At 40.9% G+C, this 21283-nt stretch overlaps 1 protein-coding gene across 8 annotated transcripts in view; it reads right to left on the bottom strand.

The window, feature by feature from the left end:
- Positions 1 to 21283, bottom strand: part of KBTBD12 (kelch repeat and BTB domain containing 12) — a 74216-nt gene that overhangs the window by 25344 nt on the left and 27589 nt on the right. For 7 of the 8 annotated variants that reach the window (XM_054504545.2, XM_045904211.3, XM_045904210.3 and 4 more), the window contains one exon: positions 2801 to 2998. In XM_054504545.2, the coding sequence (XP_054360520.1) occupies positions 2801 to 2998 (198 nt within the window). Of the gene's footprint in view, positions 1 to 2800; positions 2999 to 21283 lie in introns of those variants that run through there. The other variant, XR_006795695.3, reaches the window with a different exon arrangement.

Here is a 21283-nt window from a genome sequence, read left to right as displayed (position 1 = left end):
GGAGGGTATGGTTGCCCACATTCTGGGAGCCAGGGAAGGAAGAAAGGGGGGATCTGTGTGCAGTTGTTCACTTACTCTGCCTGCTTTAATACTGAGCGCCTGACTTCCACTCCTGGCCTCAGCTTCGGTCTCCACTAGGGTGGAGGAGGGGCTCTGCGTCCCTAGTGAGAGTGGGGCAGGAGATTCAGGTCTTGCTTTCTTTCACCCAGCATCACCTTCATTCCCTCCTCCAGAGGTTCCTGCTGTTGCCAGTTCCTGAGGCTGCCTGGGGTTCTGTGCTACAAATCTGGGGGTTTTGTTTGTTTATTTGTTTGCTTTTCCTGTGGCCAGTTCAGGATCGAACTTTCTAAGGTCTGGTTAATTACTACTCATTCATCTGCCCTCCAGCTTCCAAAATTTGATTGCTGTTGCCCTCCCTCTTCTTTCCTTTGTCCAACTGGGTTTATTCCTTTTACTATCATTTTAGTAGGGTTTGGGGAGAAAATAGAGGTGTTCAAACTAGTATTTTAACCAAAACCAAATTATTATATTTATTACATGTTTACGTATCTGTCTGTCCCATTTTGGACATCTTGATGGCATCCCAAATGCTTATCAAAAGTTATGTTTCAATCACCAAATTTTTACTGAATTAACTAAATAGATTATAAGAGATTAATTTCTTGATTGTGGTTTCCTGACTACATAAATGGGATGACTAGGTTTGTGTCACACAAGGAGAGAAAATTCAGTGCCTGTTTTTAGGTCTGATGCTGAGGTTGCTGGGTCATAACAGGCATTCTATTATACAATTGCTCTATTTTTCATAAAACCCCAGTGATGATTCATTCAGCTAATCCCAGAAAATCCACCATGTTAGAACCAAATAATTAAAATGGACTTTGAGAGCTCATCTGGTAAATCCCTTTCCCTCTGGCTGAAAGCATCATTAGGCCACCACAGTATCAAGAGAAGAGGTTGTCTCGTGGTATGAATGTAGACTGTTTGAAATGCTGGAGGATATCAGTTCTCTAACTCATTATTATACAAGGAAAGGTAAGACACAAGACAAAACAGAATATCTTCCAGGTCCTTAGACACTAATTACCACCCATCCCTCTGGATGTCCTGAGGCTACCTTTTATAATTATCTGTTCTTCTTTTCTGGTCAAGAGAAAGCCAAAAGCCAGAGGATGGAGAGGAGGTGTGTGATCGCAGCTGGGGGAGAGCCCTGGCAGGTGTGTGGGTCCAGCAGCTGGGATCTCTCTCCTGACTCCTCGTGTCCCTCCTTATACCCAGAGCATGAACCAGGGGGCACTTATCAGATCTCCTTCCTGAGCCAGGTTTCTTGCTACTATGATAGATTCCTTTACACAACCACATGATGTTTAATATAAAAGATATTAAAAATGTTTTAAAAACCTCTTTGGAAAGTCCTCTGAAGAAAGAGCGGGAAAGGAAAATTAAAGCTTTTTATTATGGGAATGTTCAAGCATTCACAAAAGTAGTGAAATAATGCCCTGATGCATCCATTATCCAACCTTAACAATTATCAACATTTTACTAATGCTGTAAAATCTGCTCTTGACCCCCTCACCCCACTGACTTTTTAAAAAGCATTTGCTGGAGTAGGTGAAAGTGAATTTCAGACAGCATATCATTGTCACCCATAAATACTTCTAAATGATCTCTAATTGTTCGCGTTCTTCTTTTTTTCTTTCTCCTTTATACAAAACCACAATGCCATTATTATCATAACCTAACAATGAACAATTCCCTACTATCCTCTAATATTCCAGTCCATATTAAAATTTTCTGGACTATCTGAAAAATATCTTTTTACAGAGGATTTGTCTGAATCAAGAGCCAAATAAGGCCCACTCATTGTATTTGGTTCATTTATCTCCTGTCTTTTTTTAGTTTGTAATGATAACTACATTCTTTAACTTCCATATAACGATGTGCATTAACAATGAAGGTGGGTTTATAAAAGGCTTGGCTTAGCTGCAGTGTCAGCTTTATTTGAATCTGGCACCCTACCAAAGTTTTAAGTACTCTGGAGGCATGCTTTTCATGGATATGTACTGACCCAGTGCTTCTATTAGTGAGGCTAGAATTGAACAGTTAGTCATTTTAATATAACTGCACTCTGCCTTATTTACTGATGCAACTAGTCAAGCTTTGCAGAGAGTTGCTTATTAGCTTTGTGCATATTTAAAAATTTCCCTGGTATGTTAAAAATGATAAATCCATACTGTATATTGCGAAGATGGTACAATTTGATACTTGGGAACTAAGTGTAGTAACATATGCATTAGGTATTATTTCAGAAATGCTTTCAAGCAATTTATTTGAAGTGGGAGTAATGGAGAAGGAATAAGTGGGTCCTCTGAGGGTGGGATCTGTTGGTCAATAAAGACAGGGATAAAATCCAACACTTCCGGTCATGACTCTACTTCTGCCTGTTCTTCACGTTTTCACATCTCTTGTTGGCCCTGCAATCAGGATTAGACTTGCTTCTCCCATTTCTCTTCTCCTCTTATTCAGCTAAGAGTTATTGAGTGCCAGACACATTATAAACTAGATCTCATTTAACTCGTACAATAGCCCATGGAGGTAGCAGCTCCCTTTTGCAGATGTGAAAACCCAAGTTCAGAGCTTCGGTGAGCTGCTCAGGGTCACTGAACTCTGAAGGCTGGGCTTTTGCAAGGGCTCAGCCTGCTCTCAGGATTATTCTTTGGTGGCAGGGTCAATTAAGGGGGGCGGTATTAAAGTCAATGCCAAGGGAGGTTATAAAACATTTAAAATTGGATCAATTTACCTGCTCCGTGGAATCCCCCGCAGACATAGAGCTTGCCATCCACCGTTCCTGCATTGGTAGAATTGGTTCGAAGGGAGAGCAGGGGACTTGGCATGGGTGGGCCCTCTCTCCAGAAGTCCCCCTCAGGGTTATAGATCTCCACCACATCAAGGCACTTTCGAACCTGGCCTTTGTCTCGACCTACACAGCCAATTCCACCTACAGAGAATGGTACACAGAAATGAGATGACCAAGAACTGTAATTTCCCTGTGGCTAGCACCCCCTTCCTCTTACAGTCTGTATCACACATTTACGGGCCTCTGACTTTTCTCTGTCTTGCCTGGTACTACTTCTCAGATAATTTCTAAGCAATAGTGATGTCTGCTCTGTACTCCATAGCCAAGTTTGATATCATTTTTTTAGAGTGTTCTGTTTATGCTTATGCATGAAGCGGATTCCACTGCAGGCTTTGTGTTCTACAATATCCAATGCGGTTCACACCATGAGCAACCCCTTTAGGATAAGAATTTCAGGTTTGCATGTGAGCGCAACTCAACTCTGACATCTGTCTTTCAGTTGATCGTTAGCAATGATTTCACTGACCTGCCAGTAGGGATGCGTCCTTTCTCTTCCTCATCAATGTAAACCTGTCTCTTCCTCTCTTCTTAGGTTGCATGAACTTTTCCCCATTAGGGAAGGGCCATTCTTTGATAAATTTCAGGTTTAGGGTCAAAGAAAGGCTCCAAACCCAAATGCCCAGTGCATCTCCCATTTTTGGATGATATGGTTCACTCAACAGATATTCACTGGTTTCCTATGTTATCAAGGCAACATGCTAAATGACAAGAAGTTTAGGAAGATGAATAAGGCATATTTTCTGCCGTTAAGAAATTAATGCAGTGGGAAAAGGGTCACATATGCAAATAAATAGGTATACAACATGGTGACAGGTAACTGAAAACAGATACCAATTAGGTATCTGTAAGTAACAGTGGTGATGACAGAGAACTATGGAGGAAGTCTTTTTTTTTTTTTTCCTCTTTGCTGATGGAGCCCAGCCTGTTTCCTCTGTCAGTATGGATCCAGGGAGTGAGGCTATCAACTCAGGAAGCTCTTAGCAGCTTTCTCTCTTATCCAACTGGATAAATAATTTAGCCCATTCCAGTGGGTGCAGCCCAATGCAGCGTGAGCTGCAGCGTTTCCGAGGAGGGGAGCATGCTGGCCTTGGTTAACTGCACGGCTCTGCTGTTCACGGCTCTCTTTCAGTGTGGTAGAGGTTTCTTAGTTCAACAAAAAGGGGAATTTCTGATTTGTGGGGCAAGGCAGCCTTAAAGAAGAGGATTTATCACCAGCAGCTAAACCTGGCAACCACCCATCAGGTAAGAACGAGATGCTTTAGTTACCTGCTCCCCAAGACCCAGGAGAGACATTACTAGGCTGGATGATATTACAACCACTTCAGAAGACCTATTAACAAGGGGAAGCAAACAGGTTAAATGCAAGTCAGTGGGAGTCAGGCTGGGGCATGCTGAGCAACCAGCATCCTGAACATAACTTAGAAGTTTCAATAAAAGCCCATTAGAAAAGCTTCCCCAACATAATGCATACAAAGAATGGGTATTATTCTCTTGGTTTTTGAAATAATTAGGGCGCTTGCCATTTCTGTTTCTCTGTTGCTAAGTGTATTTAATTATAATGTCCAGCCCTTCTGCTGCCCTTTGAAACATGTGCCTTTTCTGTTTGGTTGGCAGACCGCGCACACGCTCTACTCGAGGGTGCCCTGGCTGGCGGGGCATTGTCTCGGCTTCTGGCCATTAACGCCCGAATGCATTCTCCGTCTCACTTGGATGTAATCCCACCAACAGGTACACTTAGAGTGTCACTCTGTGACAGCAGACTAATGAGCTTAAACTGAAGGTGAATCCTGATTAGATAAATAATCAAATACAAGCGTGATCTTTATTAATAAGTCAGAAGCAGCACTACAAGATAACTCTTTTGATGAGAGAAATCTAGGGTGGGATCAGTACATCTTTAGAATTTCAATGAGATACCTCCATATCTTAGTTTGTATGCTATCAGAACCTCTCAGCCTGACTTTTCTTTATTCAAAACAGACCAATGAATAGAAATTATCTTTGCAAGTCATGCCCAAATCGACCTCGAATGCAAACTATATACCTTAGGGTTTTTTTGGTGGTGGGGGACAGAGGAGGGAGAAAATGATAGGACAATGCCTCCCTCTCGTTTTTGTTTCTACAAAGGTGAAGACCCACTCTTGTGTTTCGCTGCTATAGATTCTTCCCCTTCTGTGGGTGCGCACATGCAAAGCCTGTCAGGGAGCTGGCTGAGGGCGCCGGTGAGAGGACCTCCTAGGACTCCCTGTCCGCAGCACCTGGCCTACAGTGGTATTGGCTCCCTGCTTCTGCCTGCTGGGCTGCCTTCAGGTGGCAGGCTTACTCTATTCTTCCCTGGGCTGGATCCAAAAGAGGAAGGGGATTGTGTAATTGCTTGGGCAAACTCCCAAAGTTACTTGCATTGCTAAAGAAGCTTTTGAAACAAGCTTTAGTAAATATGTTTACTGTCGTAGGCTCTCTTGTGACACAGAAAAAAAGCAGGTAGGCTTTTGGAAACAGATCCTGGTTCATACGCTTGTGTCCATTTCCTAATGGGGTCCATATAACCTCTCTAGGCCACAATTTTCTCATCTGTAAATGAAGGATAATAATACCAATTTCATAAGTTGTGGCAAAGAGTAAGTTATTACATAACTGTAATGGGGGAGAAGGGCATTACTACTGGAATTTCTTTATTCTCATGTACTGCTTGTGAACAAAGTGGTTAGCACGTAGCAGGTACTCAGTCAAGTTAATTCTTTTTCCTGCATGTTCTAGAGCATTGGGTAAATAAGCCAGTGTTCACTGAAGTAGCTGAAATCTTACATTTGCTTTCTCTGAATTTAACTATTTGCTAGATCTATAGTTGATGGTTACTGACTGTATGGTCAAATGTCTCTTAAAAGTTTCTTCCAAGGTTGGGTAGAGACAATCAAAAGGTCAGAGGGCTGCCATTCAAGCAGGCCAAGCCTTCACCTCCTCCTTCAGGTGGGGAGGAAGGCTCCCGGACGGGATTTAGAGGAATTCATCTGGTCCTGAACGTCTGAGAGAGGTAGGAGCTGTCAGGTGACGTCCTAAAGGCCAGACAAGGACTTTGCAGCCCCAGGCCTCCAGGAGTGAGGCTGGCCGACACATCTGAGTGGATGCGCTACTTTCTGACTCGCATGTCAAATGCAATCTGTTCACTGCTGATATAATGCCTGTGACCATTTTGTTCTCACTGGAGTTGTCTGCTCTCTTGAGTTTTTTTACTCTCATTTTAGAGTTCCCGATGTGGAGACCAAGACCCTAGAAGACATGATCTTGTCCCTTTCTTAGTCTAACACAGGCATCTCGGGTGTTTTCAGAAAAAAAAGTCCTTGAGGACTGGGTTGAAAGCATGCTTATCTGCCATTTACAAAATTCCGGGTGACGCCAGCCCTGCTTATTTTGTGTGAACATGGGCTGGTAGTCCTCATTTATAATAAGGCCATTCTCTTCACTGGCTAACCCTTTACTGCCCTTTGCCAGTTTTTTCTCACCAGGCTAAGAAAAGAGTCATCCGTCTGCATTGTGTTCACTCTTCAAAACACAATGCAATGAAAATCAAATAAAAGAGTTGAAAAGGAAGATCAAGTTCCATTTGTTAAAGCTTGATTTTGCTTGATTTTGGAGGCAAAATCAGGTGTTTGCAACGTCTTACATTTCCACTGGAATTAGAAATACATTTCCAAGTGGAATTGTAGGCAGCTGAATAGTTAAGTTCTGTCACTGAGCCCGTGGGTGCCAAATAAGCTGCAATTACAAAGTTGCTGCCCCACCTGATTCTGAATGGCCCTTGGGCTTTATGTCTTGACCTGGTATTGGGGCATCAGTGGATTTCACTATGTGAGTCAAGTCTGGCCTCACGTTGTCAGTTCTTTCAAGCCCTGGGCCCGTCTTTCCCTCATTCCTTTCCTATTCCTCTTCACTAGCTTGTCCTGTGGGGCCCAGCCGGTCAGAAGGCTGAGCCGGTATGGGGAGAACAAGGGAGAGCCTGGGAATGGTGGGTAGGAGCATGCTTAGAGGATGACCTAGAGATGTTGCAACAGGTCAGAGGTGACAGGGCACAGCCTCAGATGAATATCACCACCATCCAACTTGGTTCAGCACCCTCCGTATCTCATCTGTCACCCAATTCTGTTGGTTGCACCTCCTCAACTCTTCTCGTGTCTATCCCTTCCTTGAAAGATACACAAGCTTTCATGATCCAGACACTGTCTGGAGCTTGACATTTCCTCCAACACACCCTACCGCCTTATGCTCCAGGCATGCTGGGCTGCTGGCAGTTCCCCAAACAGGTTAAGGCCATTCAGCTCTTGGCCTTTGTTTAGGCTGGTCTCTGCCTAGAATGGTCTCTCCTCCTCCTCCTTCCCCACTTCATAAACTCCTACCTCTCTTTTAAGGCTCAGTTCAGTAGTCACCACTAAGAAATCTTTCATGTCTAGGGGCGCCTGGCTGGCTCAGTCCGTAGAGCATGCAACTCTTAACCTTGGGTTGTGAGTTAGAGCCCCACGTTGGGTGTAGAGATTACTTAAAAATAAAAAATCTTAAAAGAAAAGAAGTCTTTTATGTCTCTCTACACAAAATTGGCCATTCCTTTCTTTGGGCTTCCACTGTCCTTTGAACAGAAATCAGATTCCTATAAAATATATTGCTCTTTATTTATGTTTGTCTATTAGATTAGATTGTAAGTCACTTGAGGGCAGAATAGTGTCTAATTCACATCTGCATCCTCAATACTTTTTATAGATAGTTAAGAAATAAAAATTTAACTAAATGCATAAATGGATCAGCTCCTCACCTTCATCCCAGGTATCTTTTTTTCTTATACTTTTTTTGTCAGAACAAAAGGCGATGACTGGTTTTCTAGAATGGGGAAGCCCTGGGTCCAGAGAGCTGAAAACTCACTTCCTGTCAGTTTATAAAGGTCATCTTCTTAAGGATATAGGAATCTCGGCCCAGGTATTGGGAGAAATTGTTGGTGTGAGTCTGTTTTTGGGCTCCTCTCTTCCCCCAGGTTAGCCTGCCTAAAGAATCAGTAACTTCTCTTAACCTGGGCTGGACTTAACCTGACAGGACACAGGTCAACACTCTGCAAATACTTCTCTAAAGTGGCCTTGTGAGAACTAGTCATCAGATATATTCCACAGCTGAAAAATGTAGACACACAGGATATAAATCCTTGAAGGCGAGGTATGCATTATTATATTCTCTGAGCTGCTAAGTATAATGTCTTTTTTCTAAGGGATCTTAATAATATTTATTGACTAACTATTAATGTTTGGCATATTACATGAGTGTAAACAAAATGATTTGCAGAAAGCCATCATTTTGTGCTCATTTCCATATTTACCCAAGAACTAGTACAGAAAGAGAGTCATAAAAAAATGATTACATCTATGAATTAGGATGAACTAGTTGAAGATAACACATTCCTTACTCTTTTATGATATTTTAAAACATATGTTATCTCTGCCTTAGTGAGTGGAAGATTCCAAATGTAATTAAACATTTTCTTAAGGATTCAGGAGTAACAATATGACCTGTTGTCATAATATGCCATAGATATGTACAAGACTCTGTACATCAGGCTTCATGAAAACAGACCTAAAATTTACTTTCTTGAACAAATCCTTGCTATTGGTGTGGCTGTTAGCAATTTATTTGTTTTCATAGCAAAAAGCATAGAATGTATAATCCTTTAAACTTCCAGTTAATTTTATGCATATTTTGGATATCCCTTTTGTGTTTGTACTAGGTATCAGAGAATAACACGTTAAAGATTCTCTCTTTTTTTTGTTGTCCTTAAGACACAGTCAACTGGGAAACCAAAGGCAAATATGAAACCATAAGTAATATAGCACTATAATTATACATGGATTGAATGAAGTAGAATTTCTAACTAATGGTCATAATGAAATGTGGGACTGCCAGTTCTCCGTGAACTTTCAGGATACCAATGATAAAAATTACTATAGCTAGTTGCAATTTGGGAGCCATAGGCAAACTTTAGTCTCTTAGAGTACTTTTTCAGGGTTCCCTGTTGAGAGTGCCAGATAATCAAGGTTAAAATCCTTCATATGGGGGTGACTGGGTGGCTCAGTTGGTTAAGCGTCCGACTCTTGGTCGTGATGTCAGGGTCATGAGATGGAGCCCTGGGCTCTGTGCTCAGCAGGGTGTCTGTTTAAGATTCTCTCCCTCTCCCTCTGCCCCTCCTCTTGCTGACTCTCCCTCTCTTTCTCTCTTTCAAATACATAAATAAATCTTTTAAAAAATCCTTCATATGATTAACTGGAAATACATTTCATGGATACCCACAACAAAAAGAAGACGAGCCATTCACTCCAGTTCAAAGCCACCTCAGCTGATGAATCTTTAAATCCAAGCCTTTTCTTAGAGAGAGTTGGCATGAAGAATACTTTGTCTGGCGTCTTTGGCCATTGTAAAAACATAGTGCTTTTTTTGGTCCAGCATGAACTTAAGAAATGTCTATCTAAGTCCAGAACACTTCTGGGATTCAAGCAGACCACACCCAACAGCCTGCTCTGATAACTTATGAATGCCAGGATACTTTTTTTTTTTTTTTAAGATTTTATTTATTTATTTGAGAGAGAGAACGAGCATGAGAGAGAGAGCATGAGCAGCAGGGAGGGGCAGAGGGAGGGGGGGAGCAGCCTCCCTGCTGAGCAGGGAGCCTGATGTAGGGCTCCGTCCCAGGACCCTGGGATCATGACCTGAGCCAAAGGCAGACGCTTAACCGACTGAACCACCCAGGCGCCCAATGTCAGGATACTTTGACCGAATGAGCTTGCCCTCCTCCTAGGGTACCTGACTATACAGTGCTGCCCAGGGGAAGGGAGTTTGCCTTATTCATCTCTGCATCTCTTCTAAGAGCTGGCCCTGGGGCCTGGCTTAAGTGATACATGCTTAGTAAATATTCTGGGTATGTGATCCCTCCACCTCTTCACTGTTTTCACCATTATTTGTATTTCTCAAAGTGTAGTCCTACAATTACTCACACCAGAACTGCCTGGATGCTTCCTATAATTCAGATTCCTAAGTCCCACTCCAGACCTCCTAGCTCAGAATTTGCCGAGGGCAAGGGCCAGGGAGATGCCATTTAATAAACAACTGAGGTAATTCGAGAAATACTTACTTTAACTTTTAAAAAGGTGCTTAGAGTTTTATCCAAAGAAAGATAAAGGCAAGACCTTACTATAATAACCCTTCTTTCATCTCATACAATCATTCACCTCTAAAGAGATCTTTGAAGTGCATTTACTCTAGTGACTGGAACCTTCGGGGTGACTTTCCCTGTGTCACCCACAGTGGCTCTCCAGCTGGGAGGCAGACTGCAGTGTGACCACTTCAGTAAGCCAGTGAGGCCCAGAGCGGTCTCCTGGAGAAAGTGACACCAGTGGTTTGGGACATCAGCTGGGCGGGAAGACGTCTCGTTAGCTGGCTCTCCAGACAGGGAAAGGAAAAATCCTACTTTAAAAAATGACCCACAATACCTGTAAGTCTGATTATTTTTGTGGCTTTTTAGGGGGTGGAAGAACAGGACAGGCTACAGAGATGAGAGAAGTGAGTTCAGTAAACCAATATTTACCAAGCTCCTATCACAGAAGCCAGACCCTGGGCGGGCTCTTGGAAGGCGGACACGAAAAGAGGCAAGGTCTCTTCCCCTAAGTGGTGAGGAGGGCAATGACCGACCCAGAGCAGCTGGTGCAGGGAACCAGTGCAATCAACCCTGACCCAGTGGTCACACAACCGCCAAGGGCATTTTTTGCCAGATGTGTAAGAGTTAGCGAAACAGAGGTGGAGGCATTAAAAGCAGAGTAAGCACAGGCACAGAATGGAGGTGTGTTCAGGAAATGACTGTCCATTCCCGTGGCTGGAATTCAGGTTTTGCAGGGTTGGGAGGGAAGAGACTGGAGGAGATGAGGCTGCATAGGCAGGCTGGGGCCAGTTTGGGAGAGGTCTGAACATTTCCACAAATAGATGCTGGTGCTCACTTTCTATATTTGATTTTCCTGACCCACCAAACTGAAGCAATGTCTGAATACAATTTGACTTTTTGATAACACTTGCCGGAAATCCATATTTATGAGTATCCATTGTCATTCCAGAAGCAAGCATAATTAATTCAAAAGCATAACTAATAGTAGGAGATCTAAAATGCTTGCTAGTTTATTTCACAAAGGCTTTTATTTTTCAAAGAGAACCCCTGGTACCATATTTAAAATCATTTTTTTTTGTAATACAGACACTCAACAAGAGCTCACGACTAGGGTTTAAAGAGGTGGAGGCCAGAAGGTTTGATATTTCTCCAAACTTTACTAATAGGAGTCTGCATTTAATTCATCTCCTACATTATTACTCATAAAAATATGATTTTAAACCTTGAAAACAAGGAGTTAACATTTTCTCACAGTAATAGGATATATTACCCTAAATTTTTTTAGGCTGCCTATTTAAAGGACATTTTTTGGAAGATTAGGATATATTTGGGTTAAAGTAGCTTAACTATCTGTTATAATAAGCTTTCATAGTACACATGACAAAAGATTGTTCTTAAAAAATAAAGCATTTAGGGGTGCCCGGTGGCTCAGTCGTTAAGCGTCTGCCTTCGGCTCAGGTCATGATCCCGGGGTCCTGGGATGGAGCCCCGCATCGGGCTCCCTGCTCAGCAGAAGGCCTGCTTCTCCCTCTTCCACCCCCTCTGCTTGAGTTCCCTCTGTCACTGTGTCTGTCTCTGTCAAATAAATAAATCTTTAAAAATAAATAAATAAAAATAAAAAATAAAGCATTTAAAAATGCATGGGTTTCGGGGCGCCTGGGTGGCTCAGTCGTTAAACATATGCCTTTGGCTCAGGTCATGATCCCAGGGTCCTGGGATCGAGCCCCGCATTGGGCTCCCTGCTCAGCGGGAAGCCTGCTTCTCCCTCTCCCATTTCCCCTGCTTGTGTTCCTGTTCTCGCTCTCTCTGTCAAATAAATAAATAAAATCTTAAAAAAAAAAAAAAGCATGGCTTTCAACAGCACCCTCTGGTCTCTTCCCAGAGAGTTTCAGTTGGTTCAGCCGCTGAGCCCATGGCCCACTCCTTCCCGCATGTCCCAGTGAAAATGGCCACACTCCTGAGAAAACAGCCAAAATGAAAACCAGCCAGTACTAAATACCTGGGTTTTCAGTAGGGTGTCATTTACTCATAAGGCTTATATAGACTCTTTAAATTATTTTAAGCTCTCCAGGAAGTTATGCAACAGAAGAGCCAACTATAGTGTGCAAAACTGACAATAAAACAAGTAACTAAGTGAAGAGCAGAGTCACTTAGGCAAACAATCTAGCCGTATCTTTTCCTGTATTTTTATGTTAAGAAGGCAATTGATAGATTTCCAGGAAAAACTATCCAATATCTGACAAATAGGGCTCTTGGCTAGTTTGCCATAAACCCAGGAGCTGTTTTCAACTAAATTCAAGTTATTATTATCTGTGGCGAGACACTTTTCAAAGACATTTCCACAGAAACTTAGCACAGATGTGAACTGAAGCCAATATTCTAACATCTTGACAACTCATATCAAACCTTGAGGGTCAGCCATGGCCACGGTGTCCAGTAGTTCAAACGGAAAGAACACATTCTGGACAATATTTTCCAAGAGTCCCTCACATGAAAATGTGTACCTGCTCTACACAGAAAAGCAGGCTGTGTGAACATGCAGTATGTCGCTGGTGCATATTTACAATGCGAAGGAATGAAAAAAGTAGATCGGCTGAACATTTTCAAAGAGCTTTAGAAAAAGCAGTAGAACTGGACACACAGCCACTGGGGATCTTAAACTGAGGTTCTCCAGACAGCCCCCACCCCCAGCCCGCCCCAGAAGCATTCACTCCATGGGGCATCCTTAGACTGAAGAGACCATCAGAACAAGATCCTCTACTATAATCACTGTCATGCTCTTCTTTGTGTAACTTTATTCTTTACCTTTTGATCATATTTTTTCTCTTTATTGGTTTACCAAGGGCTGATGACCATCCTAACTTTTTAATTTGCCTCTCCTAAACTATTGCCTGAGCAGCTAACTTGAAGTATGGTATGGAGATATGGCAAACTGAGGTCACCAACAATGACACAATACAGAAATGAAAACAATGTCCCTGCCCTGAGAGAGGGGGATAACAATTTTCTCGAGATTGTTAAGAAAAAAGAACAACCCACAAAAAATACACACAGGCCCCAAATGGTGTCATTTAGACCAAGTTCTCACACCGGTGCTTATGACATAACCTAATTGCAGTTTCAACCTCCCCCAGAAATGTGGTCTTAACTGGTCAGTCAGGAATTTTTCAATTCCTGCCCTTTAGTCTGCACCTGGGTCCTCTCCAGCCTCCTAGGAAAGATGAGGCCATCTGCACCATCAGACACCTTGCTTTTCCCCCTAGAAAGCAGCCTTGCCTGGAACAATCCTCTCCTTTTGCTAATAACTTTCTTGTCCCTACCCTCTGTCTATTTTGTACAACTCCTCGGAGCACCTCTCCACTTGCTACATGGGGTGCTGCCTGATTCACAAATCATTGAATAAAGCCAATTAGATCTTTAGATTTACTTGGGTGAATTTTGTTATTTAACAGGATGTAATAGTGACTGTTTATCATGAGCCCTAGAGATAATATACCTGCAGCTCCAGTAGAGCTGATCACATCTCTATTGCAGTGCTCAGGTTCTTTTTTTCTGTGTAGGAGCCAGGCTCTTTGCCAACCCGGGACCGGGACCAATTAATTGTTCTATCAGTCTATTAGTTAGAACAGGTGTATGACTCTCCAATACCCTCTGGGGGGCTGTGTCTTCTTATAAAGAGTCCGAAGGGATAAAACCCTTCCCACACTGGTGGGACAGATTCCTGAGGATAACAATCCCATCCCCATGTGCTGCTCAACTCAGGTGATCCTTGAAAATTTCTCCCTCGCTTTGGCTGATATAGAAAATAGTAAACAGGGGCACCCGGGTGGCTCAGTCATTAAGCGTCTGCCTTCGGCTCAGGTCATGATCCCAGGGTCCTGGGATCGAGCCCCGCATCGGGCTCCCTGCTCGGCGGGAAGCCTGCTTCTCCCTCTCCCATTCCTCCTGCTTGTGTTCCCTTTCTAGCTGTGTCTCTCTCTGTCAAATGAATAAATAAAATTAAAAAAAAAAAAAGAAAAGAAAGAAAATAGTAAACAAACCAGTTAAAATTCCTTTGCCCAAATAGCTATGGAAATTAGCATTTCCTTTGGTTTTTCTATTGCTAACCCAAAAGAGTCTGTGCTATTGCTGACACTTCATTTTGTACCTCGATTAACACCACAGAGAACGATTTCTATCCATGCAAAAAGAAGAGGCAAACTATTAAGACTCAGGGAATTGCTGGGCCTTGTTTTGATGATGAGACCTGGAAAAGTCTAGATCGTGCCATGAGAGTGCCCTCCACTCCCTTCTTGTAATACGGTGTTATACTCGTATATCACACAGCTTGATTTATTTCTCCAGAGTCTTAAGTCTACACGGCCACTGTCCTAACAAATGTTTCAACAAATGATTTGAAGACAGAAGCAGGACGAACTCATGCCAATGGACAAGAAAATTAAAAAGCAGACCCACAAGTAAAACCTTATCTTCAAGAAGAATCAACAATAGCGGAGAGCATCTGGACAACCCCAATGATGTCTCCTGTTGCTTAGGTTAATAAGAGACTAGGAGGGGAGAATGAGAATATATCAAAGTTCCACACTCCTAGGAAAAGCCTAGCTGTTCTATGGCCATGGGAACACATCAATATCAGAAGTGGTTTTCAACCTGATTGATTAATCATGTACACGCTTGCTTCAGTGAACGTGCTTCTAGAACCAATCAGTCAGATGGAGCTGCAGACTCTGAAAGGGAGCCAATCAGCAGCTGACCGGCTCCACTGACTTTTCTGCTACCTCTGGCTTGACCCACCCCTGCCTCTATCATGAACACAAACCATACTTCTGACAGCAACCCACTCCCACCTGTGTAACAAACAGTAATCCAAAATAAACTCCTGCCCACAACCCTGAGATTATTAGTCAGGTTTGTTCAATCGAAGTGTCTCTGACCAGTTAATCATTCCTACACATAAATAAACAATAAGCTCAGCTCTTTTTGATTCCAGATACTGAGAGCTGGTCTCATCCTTGAATGGTGATCAATAATTGACATTTAATTGAGAAACAGACTAATTTAATATGCACTCATGAAATGAAGATATTAAAGCATGAAAGAAACTCAATCTAATCCTTCTCTATCCTGCTTTGACTTATATTGTCCCTGGTGCCAAACATCTTTCTCCTTTTCCTTCTTCTAAGTCCTACCTATAGAGTGAGTGACTTGACCCTCCATACGTCCTATGTGTGCACTTAACTGTATGCATGACTGATCTGACTGTATCTTATTCTGATCCACAAGTTCCTTCTGGGCATAGAGTGTGATTTCGTTTCTAGATCCTCAGCACCCAGCCCAGGGCCTGACATATCATATGTCCAGCAAGTATTTGTTGAATCAAATTACAGTATGATAAGAAAATACAGCATCTCTCCTATGGAAATGCATAGTCTATATGACGTCAATGTTACTCAATTGAATCTTGCCTGTTATTTAGAAAGGGTTTCCTTCCACTGAATTATTTCTCCCCTCAATTTGGAAAGGCCAAATTTTGCTCGTTTTCATTCATCTAGTTCCTAAGAACTGTTTTCATTCCTAAGTCTCTCGATGCTGCTTCTTCCCCATTAGCCCAGGCCCTGCTACCTCCTTCTTTCCACTTCTCGCACTGTACAAATTTTGAGTTTCTATACCATATTTTCTTTCCTTACTTTGTGTGTTTCCCCCACCCTTTTACATCTTTCTTAGCTCAAATGGCATGTTTTGTGATTTTAATTTTTAAAAATTTTATTGTGGTAAGAACACTTAAGATGAGCTCTATCCTCTTAACATATTTTAAAATGTATAATACAGTATTGTTGACTCTAGATACAATGTTGTACAGTAGCTCTCTATACTGTATCCATCTGCTTAACTGAGACTTTATGCCCATTGATTAATAATCCCCATTTCCACCTCCCGCCCCTGGCAACACCATTCCACTCTTTGATTCTGTGAATTTTACTATTTTAGATACCTCAGATAAGTGAAATCATGCAGTTTTTGTCTTTCTGTGACTGGCTTATTTCACTTAGCATAATATCCTCAAGGTTCATCCATATTTTTGCATATTACAAAATTTCCTTCTTTTTTAAGGCTGAATAGTATTCCATTGCATGTACATGCTACATTTTATCCATTCATATGTCAATGAACACTTAGGTAGTTTCCACCCCTTGGCTATTGTGAATAGTGTTTCAATGAACATGGGAGTGCTAATATCTCTTTGAGATCCTAATTTCAAATATTTGGATAAATACCCAGGTTTGGATAAAATCCCAGAATAAATTCTGGGTTGCTGGATCATATGGTATTTCTATTTTTAATTTTTTGAGGAACCTCCATATTATTTTCCATAGTGACTACACTGTTTTGCATTCTTACTAACAGCATGCAAGGGATCCAATTACTTCACATCCTTGCCAACACTTATTTACATGCAAAAAATTGAAATTGAACCCTTATCTCACACCATACACAAAAGTCAACTCAATATGTATTAAGGACTTAAATATAAGACATGAAACTTTAAAACTCTTAGAAGAATACTTAGGAGAAAAGCTTAGTGACCTTGGATTTACAATGGTTTCATGGATATGACACCAAAAGCACAGGCAACAAAAATAAAAATAAACAAATGGGACTACATCAAACTATAAGTTTCTGCACAACAAAGGAAATAATTAACAGGGTAAAAAGGCATCCTATGGAATGGGAGGAAATATTTGCAAACCGTGTATCTGGTAAGGGGTTTGTAATTTTAATTTTTATACATATTGCCAATATTACTAGAAGTTCAGATAGCAATAAAACTACAAAAGTAACAGAAATCACATTATATTTTTACCCAAATCCAATGGGTCAAACTATAAAGCCAATTCTTAAATTCTCTTGCTAAGAGGGAAGAAAGAAAGCATAGATAATAGAAGTCACATTTTATCCAAGCCATAATTTAGCTCCTGCCCTGACAAACCACTTATAAAAGTTATTAAAGTCAGAGGGCAAAATTAGCTAATTTTTAGCTCCTTTCCTTTCTCTGGCTCACCATCCAGCTTGCACATTAACTGTGTAGCGACCAAAATTCAGGTACTGGAAAGAAGCAGAGACCTCACTTGCTTCAGTCTCTAAAGAGTGAGAATTTCTTAAAAGACCCAGTTAGAACTTTAACTTCAAACATTCAACCATTCTGTTTCTCCACTTCTCTCTTTTTGAGAAGACCCTAAAGAACCTGTTAATTCAGGACTTATAGATGAGATGTATGATCTTGCCTAGAGCATGTGAGTTTCTGCTTTATCTCATTCTTCCAGTTATGAAAAAACATCACAGGACTTATATGCTTGCATAGTGGTAAACCAGATTTCCTAAGTCAGCCCCTGTGGAGAGCATCTAGCTTATGATTTTTGGCAAGAGATAAGGAAATAGTGAAACCCTAAAGCCCTAATCTTGAAGGCAGAGAGTTGCAGGGCCAGCACCATCCAATATATAACTCACCGGGGTTACTGACCCCCACCCTCAGCTGACTCAAGGTAAAGACAGAACCAGGTACATCCCTAAGGGCCTCTGCAAACCCCTGATGATGGCTACCGAAGCAATCTTAGTTAAATGGCAGGATCAAAATCAGGAATCTTGTTGTAAGAAAGGTAGAAAGTAAGGCTCTGTTGTCAGATGACTGGTTCTGTTTCTGCTATGCCATTTAATAACTAAGTTTGAATAAGGTACTTACTCTGCGATCTTGTTCTTTCCCTTTTCTCCCTTATAAAATTGTAAAACAAACGTATCATACAAAAAGAATTGTGTCTAAAAAAATGAAGTACAGGAATCATTTTTCCATTTCTTGGTAACATGTAGTAGTAGGTCTCGGCAGGCTAATGATCCTAATGCAACTAGAAAAAAATGGGTAAATTGAAAAAAATCACATTTTTAAAGACGTTAGAGAGGTGTGGAAACAATAAGGACTGGATGAACTAAAATTCCAGAGAGGAAAAAGCCCTTTCTGGGCCATTTTCTGCACCTGGGATATTTGCTAATTCTAGACCAAGGCAAAGAACTGGATTGGACACAGACAGAGGGACTCTAGTGAGGAAAAGAGAAACCAGGGTCGGGGAGAGGAGGGTGAGTTGTGTGGGGCTGGTGTGACAGACTGAAAACTAGAGGATCTGCAAAGAGGAACTTCCCACACGTGGCCAATTTTTTTTACTCGAAAATGCTAAGTTAAAAAGGCAATCTGGGATTCTGAGCCAAATACTTTTAATGGTCAGGGGAACATCTCCCAGAGTTGTATGGTATGTGGAAGATCAAACCTGACTAAAGTGAGGAGCCCTGTGGCAAACGAGAGGTCTCCCTTTAAGATGTTGTCAGGTTTTGAAGCTGTTCAGGAAGGCTAAAGAGCAAAGCTAAAAAAATTCTGAAGGGAAGAACTGAATCCCCATAGTCTTTCAGGGGAGAGGACACAGAGATCCATGAAGTGCTCAGTCCAAAGCCTGGAAGAACCATGACCAGGGAACAGGGACAAACAACAGGTGAACTGAGTGTTGCTAAGGCTGTGACCCAGCCCTGGCCTAACTCAACCCCTGATTGGATGAGGTGATTAGTCCCTTGCTCTGTCTTACCAATGAAGGGCATAATCTTCTCTGGGGGAAGGACACTTTTTGATGCCTTCCCATTGTTCAGCATACAATGAAAAATTACCAGACATGTGAGTAGGCAGGGAAATAGGGCCAATTAAAGGGAAAAAAACCATAATAGAAGAAGACTTATGAATTACCCAAATATTGGAATTAACAGGCCAATAAAATAACTGATTAATAAGACAAAATAGAGGAAAAGATGGACAAAGGGGAATGAAAAAATTGGAGAAATTCATCAAAGAATTGGAATTCATGAAAAAGAAAAAGGTGGACATTCTGGAAACAAAAAAATCATATCTGAAAATAAGAACTCATAGGATAGTTAACAGCAGTCTGAACACAATAGAAGAAGGAATAAGTGAATCTGAAGATAGCTCAATAAAAAATATTCAATCTGAAGTATAGGAAGAAAAAAGTATGAATGGAGAGTCCAGATAAGATCATAGCCCATCTAAAGGTCTAACATACAGCTAATTAGAGTCTCAAAAAAGGAAAGAAGGGAGAGAATAAAGTAGAAGCAATATTCAACATAACAGCTGAAGACTTTCCCCAAACTGATGAAAACATCAATCTGTAAATTCCAAAAGCTCAGTGAACCCCAGATAGAATGAAAACAAAGACATCACACTTAGGCAGATCTCAGTGAAATTGCTGAAAACAAAGGTAAAGAGAAAGTCTTAAAGGAAATATTTCCCCCCGGTCTACAGTGTGTCTTCATTTTCTTAACAGTGTCTTTCAGAGAGCAAGTTTTAAATTGTGATAAAGTCTAATATATCAGTATTTTCTTTCATAGATTAAGGTTTTGGTACCATATATAAGAACTCATTGCATATCTCAAGGTCATGAAGATTTTCTTCTTTATAACTCTGGAAGTTTTAAATTCTTGTGTTGTACTTTTTTTTTTTTTTTTTGAGAGAGAGAGGGAGAAAGAGCATGTGCAAGTTGGGGGGATGTTGCAGAGGGAAAGGGAGAGAGAGAGAGTATCTTATGCAGGCTCCATGCTCAGCTGGAGCCCAATGCAGGGCTCAATCTCATGTCCCTGAGATCATGCCTGAGCTGAAACCAAGAGTTGGACATTTAACAAACTAAGCCACCAAGATACTCCATTGCTTTACATTTATATATATGATGCATTTTCAGTTAATTTTTGTGTAAGGTATGAGGTTTAGGCTGAAGTTCTTTTTTTTCTCTTACATATGACCAATTTTTCCAATTATCTTGATTGTATAAGATTTTAATTTGTAGAGGTGATTGAGTGAGGTAATGGAGAGATCAGTGACATTGAAATAAGAATTTATTAGTTACAATTCCTAAGAGAAGTGGGCATGCCATGCCACAAGGGGCCACAGGGCAGAAGAAACAAGGTCAGTCAGGAGGCAGAAGGGGCAGAGGGAAAGCATGAAAACAAGCTTTTTTTACTATATCGCAGGAAGTTATTAGGTGGAGATAGCCCCTATTTGGCAGGAAGAGAAACACAGATGTCAGGAATTGTGGTTGGAGATTTGTTTATATCATTTTCAAGCATCCACAAAACCCAGAAGGTGGAGAGATGTAAACTTTGACAGTTGGTTTGGCCCTGTGATCAATGGATGCCAAATCTTCAATGACAGAATCTATAAAAGTTCATTAGAACACCAATGCTGTCTGCTGAAAGACTATCCTTTCTTCATTGAATTTCTTTTGCATCTTTGTCAAAAACCAACTGACCATACTTGTGTGGATCTATTTTTTGGGCTCTGTATTCTGTTCCATAGATGTATCTATCTACCTATCTTTGTGCGAATGCCACACTGCCTTATTTTAGCTTTATAGAAAACCTTACAACCAGATAGTGTGATTCTTCCAATTTTATTCTTTTTAAAAATTATTTTAGCTACTCTAGTTTCTTTGTCTTCTCATATAAATTTTAGATGAGATTGTCTATAGCTGCAAAAGAATTCCTGGCATTTGACTGACATTGCATTAAGTTTATAGATCAATTTGGGGAGAATTGACATTTATACTTGCATATTCCAATCCTCCTTGATTCCATCAGCATTTTGTAATTTTAGCATATAGATCCTATACATGTTTTGTTAGATTTATATATAAATATTTCATTTTCTTTGGAGCAATTGTAGTTTTTTTCAAATTTTGTACTTTCCTAATGTATAGAAATAAGATTGACTTTTTTAATTCTTTGGCAACACTAAACTCATTAATTCTAAGAATTTAAGAAATAGATTCTTTGAGATTTTATACACAGATGATTCTATGTAGATGTCATTTGAAATGGAATTTTATTTCTTCTTTTTCTTTGCCTAACTTTTATTTCTTTTTCTTTCCTTATTGCATTAAGACTCTGAGTATGATGTTGAATAGTAACAGTGGACATCCTTTCCTTATGTGTAAACTTAGGGGAAAAAGCATTCAATTTTTCCATTAAGAATAATGTTAACTAACTTTTTCATAGGTCCCCTTTAATAGATTGAGAAGTTGAGGAAGTTCCCTTCTCTTCCTAGTTTGCTAAGAGTTTCTAATCATGAATGGGTGTTATATTTTTTC

This window comes from Mirounga angustirostris, unplaced genomic scaffold, assembly GCF_029215605.1.
Source record: "Mirounga angustirostris isolate CCGP_5_RB_7025 unplaced genomic scaffold, mMirAng1.0.hap1 SCAF_1, whole genome shotgun sequence".
NCBI lineage: Eukaryota > Metazoa > Chordata > Mammalia > Carnivora > Phocidae > Mirounga > Mirounga angustirostris.
Note: the sequence above shows the minus strand (reverse complement) of the source record. Positions and strands in the feature narration are given on the sequence as shown.